The following is a 6,003-nucleotide window of genomic DNA, read 5'->3' as shown; positions in this document are numbered from 1 at the left end:
AATGTTTTATTTTACTGCTTAGGAATATGGTGGTAATATGAGTGTCTTCTGTGATTGTATTCACCACCCCCTCCCTCTCAACAACATGGAATTTAAACATGGCTCATGAAGTGCTGTAGGTGCCAGTTCACTAGTCTCAGGGTCACTTAACAATTATTTTGAAGATAGCTTTGGAGTTGAGTATTTCAAAGGCAGAGGTTGGAGTACGACGTTAGAGGGGAACAGGTTAAGCTCTCAGTTTGAGGAGGGCATGGATTTCAGTCACATGGCTAAAATAAACCTCAACCCGGAAAAACACCCACTGTCAGTGTTCGTTATTAAATAATTTTAAAAGTTAACCGCCCCGTTAGCGACGCAGCGGGTAGAGTGAAGGGCCAGCGCTGCACCTCGGCCTGCTGCTCGCCGCCCAGCACGGGCAGGGGCCTCCGCCCGGGGACTCGCCGCTCCGCGCCCGGGGCCCGCAGCCCGCCCTGCACCGCGGCTTCCCGCCGGCAGCTCCGGGGGGCGGGGTGAGCTGGGCCCTGCCCCCGCCGTTCCGCTTCCGGGGCACCGGCCGGCTGAGAAGGGCACAGACCTTTTCCGGCCGCCGGGAGCGGGTGAGGCTGGGGCAGCTGGAGGGCCCCCCCGCGAAGCGGGGGCCCCAGGGCTGGGCGCGGCGCGGCTCCCCCTGCCTGCGGGGTGGCCGCCCGCACGCCGGGGCCGCGCTGCCCGCGGCTGTGGTGCGCCAACCGGCACCTTCGCCGGCTTGGCGGGGCGGTGGGGGTTAGTTGGGCCCGGCGGGCGGCGGGGCGCAAGGCCGCTTGGTTCCCCAGCGCTTGCCTGAAATGCCCGTAATGCGGTGATTTCCGAAGCGCTCTCCCTGCGCCGCGACGGGGTTGGGCTTGGAAGCCGAACGGGCGGCGAACAAAGGCAGCCCCGGCCCGGCGCGCCGCCTCTGCGCCAGTCAGGCAGGCAGCCGGGAAGAAATGAAGGGTCGCCGGTGCCGTCCCGCTTCTCCTGTGGCTGCTAACGCTTTGTGCTTTTGAGCGCTTGTAATCGTTGGTCAGTGTTTGAGGAGTGGTTCTTTCAATTCTGTTTGCTCTCGCAGTGCCTTGTACGTTAATGGCCCCGTTGTGTTTTAAAATTTATTTTATTTATTTATTTTTATTAGATAAGAGCGGGGACAGAACAGGTGTCCAGAGCCGTGGATGACCCGGAAGGTGTACAGCCCCTCTCGGTAAACCATGGCGTATCAGCTGTATAGAAACACCACGCTGGGGAACAGCCTTCAGGAGAGTCTGGATGAGCTCATACAGGTGGGTGGGGGATTTAGGGTCTGGGCAATTACCGTAATAAAGAGAAAGGGTAGTTGTTAAAAATGGCTTTATGGTTTCTCTATCGGGGTACTTGTGGTCAACGTTTGGAACTTACCGATTGAAATCAAAAGCTATTGATGCTCCATTCACGTGGCAAGTATTTTTCTTAACAGTCTAGAGGAAGGAAAATGTTTTATGTAAGTGGCATAATCCCCCTTGCATGGCCCAGTAAATGAACAGCCAGTTTGTTCTGGAACACTGTAATTGATTTCCTGCTCTTCTGGTTATTTCCAATGAATATTTGTCAGAAGAAATCTTTGTGTAGCACAAGAAATCACATTAGCACGTTGTTTCTTCACTCAGAGTTAAAATAGGAAAAAGGAAGTAAACACAGGAACAATACTTTTGTAAATTGGTTTTCTAGAGATCTGCTTCACGTGAACGTTGTTTTGATGTTTTTAATTTTTACCGCATTTTTGAGTTTACTTTGAAACAACTCAAAACTTCTTTTTTAAACTACTTTAGTCACAGCAGATCACGCCTCAGCTGGCCCTTCAGGTGCTACTTCAGTTTGATAAAGCTATAAATTCGGCACTGGCACAACGAGTCAGGAACAGAGTCAATTTCAGAGTAAGTTAATATACAAAAGTTCTTCCTGAGGTACAGTAACTAAGCGTTCATGCAGAATGTTATTCAAAGCTGTGTGCTTTAAGCAAAATCCTGTGAAGGTACATTTTGACTCTGAAACAATGACTGTTTACATGTATATTCTGATTGCAGTTGTAAGGCTTGTTATCTTCTTATTCTGCCAGGGATCTTTTGAAGGAATGCAAAAATCGGAAGCTGATTTGGTGGACAGATGAAAACAGGGGAAGGGGACGAGGGAAATGCTTTGATGAATAGCACTGCCATTCTCTGTGTCTTGCAGATAGGGAGGGAGACTTTTGCTTCCCTTAGTTGCACCTAGCAGAAGTGAGATGAGGCCAGATTTTCAGCAACATCTGTAATGTGAAGAGAGACTAGAGAGCTGTAGATCTACCCTTATGCAAGTCACCAGATCATTTTGTAGCTATTTCTGTAGGTGTTATAGAAAAATAAGTTTGTTTTTTTTTCCCAACTAGCCACCCTAATTAGTGTTGGATAGCCAGCAAATTGTTAAATTTCAACTTGATTGTCATTTGGAAGGGGAAAAAACCCAAACCCAAACCAGTTGCCCTGTTAACCTATGTCCTAGTACTTCCTGTAGCGTCTTATGCAGAACACATTGATGAAGTGAGCTCTTAACATATCTGTATGGTCTAAAAATCTAAAATCTTATTAAGAGCGTAACTTCTTTTCTCTAACACGCTTAACTTGCTTTGTGTACGTAACAGTATAGAAAACTGTTCAGAATGTGTTTAGTGGATACATTTAAAAAATGTTACCTGGAGCTTAAGTTCAAGAGTATCAGTTCAAAATACGTGAAGATGAAGGCTGAAAGGTTTACATATCAACATTCTCAGGAATACATCAAACATGAGGGATGCCCCTTTATGTCACATAGGTCAGTTATGTCATGATTTTGTATAAACTATCGCTTTATTAAACAATTGCAGAATTCACATCTTGTTACGATCACTGCTGTAACTGATCTTTTTTTATAGCCCATGTTTTAAGAAATCTTTTATGATACTGATGCTTTATATACATTAGAAATATCATAAAGCTTCTTGGCGTACCTGTGAAGCTTCCCCTTGGACAGACTGTGGTGTGAGCACATGGTCTTGAAAATTTCAGCCACTGGAGGGCATTTAAACTAGTTTTCCTCAGAATTGCTTGATTGCCAAGTTTGTATGCATTCAGGTTCAGAGCTGGCTTGATGGCAAACCTAGTTCTAGAAGGTATGCAGCAGTAGATGGTAAACATCATATTTTCTGTTACTTTTGGGATGCACCCTATAGAAAATGTCTCTTGTCTTTTTAAAGGGGTCTCTGAATACATACAGGTTCTGTGACAACGTATGGACATTTGTACTGAATGATGTTGAATTTAGGGAGGTCACTGAACTTGTGAAAGTGGATAAAGTGAAAATTGTAGCATGTGATGGAAAAAGTAAGTATGGAATATGATATAAATAAGCTGAGACACAAGACTTGATCATTTATAGAAAGCTTTGACCAAATGTCTGATTAAAGCTAGATTGATTGTATTATTCAGACAGAACCAGGACTCTGCACTCCCTTTTACATATTTTGAGAAGTGAAACAAAAGCAAGCTAAATGCTTCCTTAACTCAGAAGCACTGAAATAGGAATGTGTTTTTGGAAATTACCTACTACTAGAATGAGTAGAAAGTTGGAAGTAATCTTAATTGAATTTCTGTGTGGTGATTTTTCTAGCATTAACCTGTTTGTTAGGACAGCACCATGTTTTACTGAATTCAAGGAGTGCTTCATTAGTCTGAGCAAGCAATTGAGAAAACTGTCTAACCAATTGTTTGCTGGATTTGTTAGTAGGGGACAACACAAGCGCATGAAAAGCTTATGCTGGCATTTGCAAATCATATTATAAGATTTATGTATTGCTTAACAGGCCCGCTGTATGTACACTACTTATGGGCACTTACGTTCCATATCTGCTTGACTGGATTACTTTTGTCAGTGTTCCTTGAAATTCTTTAAAGGAAAAAGTCATTTAGTGACTTTTGTGGAAAGCTGGTTTATAACTTTAAAAACCATCAATGTGGCAGAATATTGCTAAAGATATGTGAAATGGTGCCACTTGTTTCATCCCTGGGGAGTGATGCTAAAATGAAGAACTGAGAATGGAAAAGGCTTTTTATTTAAATATGTATACCCTAGACCTCTGGAAGAGGTTCTTCATGGCTTTCTGATCCTGGTGTGATTACAGTGGTCACTTTTAAGTTGTAGTTCTAGAGTGGACAGAATTTATTGGTTGCTCAACTTCTGGTATTAAGCAAGCATATAATCTTACCGTGTTTATTTTTTGTGTGCTTAATATAGCTAGTAGAGGAAACCTTACTTTCAAAGTATTAATAGTTTTCACTCTTGGTAAAATATGCAGATAAGATGTAAAGAACTGGGTGACTTAAAGTTGCTATTAACATTACAGCCTTATTTTCCCTGCAAGAAGTTGACTTGCTAAAGGAACGTAGTAAAAACCGACTTGTCTTTCTCCATATTCAAGTTTTGTATTTTTTCCATAGCTCTGAGAAAAGAAGGCAGTAATGGTAGTAATACCAGAAATTGCACTGATGTTAATTGGTACTTCTGACAAAAGTTCAGAACAGAGAATTGCTCTCAGTTGTTTCATGAAGATCATGCTCATTCTCGCATCTGTTTCAAGTGCATAAAGAACTATAGCCCACACTGCATGGGAGCTTATGCTACTGGATGTGCAAACCTCCTTTCTTTTTAGTAGATCATGTGATTTAGCCAGATGTTCTTGTGGCTGACTGCAGTAAAGTGTTTGTGTATCACCACAAGTTAGAACAAAGCTTCCTGTATTTTTAATGCTTTAATAGCAAATGATGTGTGTGCAGAACCTTGAAGTATCATGTTGGCTTTTTTCAGTGTTGCTAACTGAAGTGAAAAAGCACCAGCAGTTCATGCATTGCATTTATAGCAGTGGAGGGAATTGGGTAGTACGGAACATGTTCTAAAATGCTTGGGGAATGATTTTAAGCTTGGGAAGGGTGTTAGAGAATGGTATTGGTTCTTTTGAATTTATACTCAACTGTAGTGGGGGTATGTATTACTTACACTTTCTTTTTTCTTTCCTAGACACTGGTTCCAATACTGCAGAATGAATAGAACTGTGGTTTGTCTGCAATATTTTCTCTTAATATGCAGCACTTTCTGGAGAGAAACATGGAAAGGAACTGTGTTCATACACAATTCTTGTGATGCAGATGTGAGTTAATCTATACTAGAAAGCATCACAGATGACAGTGGAAGAAATACCTGTAGCATTTCTTCAGTTCACCTTATAGGGCATGAATACAATGTTACTTTTTTGTTTTGTTTTGGTTTTTTAAAATTACAACAGATACTGTTGCCTTTTTTGTTCAAAATAATTTCTGTAATAAACTTTATTTAAAAACTTGTGAATGAGTGATCATTAGAGAATTTTGTTTAAAAACAAGCATTAATATAATATATTCTCCCAATATTGTCAAAGTGTATTTAGAGTAATGTTGCAAATGCAAAGGTCAGTTATAGGGTTCTGAGTAGGGTTGCACTGATCAGTATTGCAAGAAATGGCTTTTTCAGAATGATGGAGGGGGACATCAATAAAAGCTTAGCAGCTCTTGCTGGCCAGTGTGTTTGTCTGTTTGTTACTGCATCTTTCTACCTATAAATTTGTCCATTTGGTACCCTCTGCTACTAATACACTAGCCCCAAGTATTAAAGTTATTGCACAGCTAATCAAATTGAAATAATGAAACTGAGTCTCATAAGATTGGACAACATTCTCAACAAATGTTAGTGCTGCTTGTTTTAATGTTTTTCTAATTGTTTTTTGTATTTATGTGGAATACATTTAATTGGACACCTGGCCAACAGGATTTCAGTGAAAGAGTTGGGGTATGAATTCTGAGATATCAAATGTATAACTTTGTTCTTTTTAGACTTACACATTCTGCTGAATAACTCCAATCAAGAAACCCTTGTAATAGTTTCTTCACTGGAAGTATGAATATAATATAC

At 41.5% G+C, this 6,003-nt stretch overlaps 1 protein-coding gene across 2 annotated transcripts; it reads left to right on the top strand.

Annotated features, from left to right (window-relative positions):
• Nucleotides 1-487: 487 nt before the first annotated feature.
• GTF2A2 (general transcription factor IIA subunit 2) lies at nucleotides 488-5,399 on the top strand. 2 transcript variants are annotated; one of them, XM_064456623.1, is made up of 5 exons: nucleotides 488-596; nucleotides 1,151-1,295; nucleotides 1,821-1,925; nucleotides 3,260-3,386; nucleotides 5,077-5,399. In XM_064456623.1, the coding sequence occupies exons 2-5, from the start codon at nucleotides 1,224-1,226 to the stop codon at nucleotides 5,100-5,102; spliced, it is 330 nt and encodes a 109-aa protein (XP_064312693.1). In that variant the 5' UTR covers nucleotides 488-596; nucleotides 1,151-1,223; the 3' UTR covers nucleotides 5,103-5,399. The 2 variants fall into 2 exon arrangements, with proteins under 2 accessions (XP_064312693.1, XP_064312694.1); XM_064456624.1 differs by lacking the exon at nucleotides 488-596 and adding an exon at nucleotides 871-1,041.
• Nucleotides 5,400-6,003: the final 604 nt, after the last annotated feature.

This window comes from Phalacrocorax carbo, chromosome 7, assembly GCF_963921805.1.
Source record: "Phalacrocorax carbo chromosome 7, bPhaCar2.1, whole genome shotgun sequence".
In the NCBI taxonomy this organism is placed as follows: domain Eukaryota; kingdom Metazoa; phylum Chordata; class Aves; order Suliformes; family Phalacrocoracidae; genus Phalacrocorax; species Phalacrocorax carbo.
The sequence above is the reverse complement of the archived record's forward strand: the minus strand, read 5'-3'. Positions and strand labels throughout refer to the sequence as shown.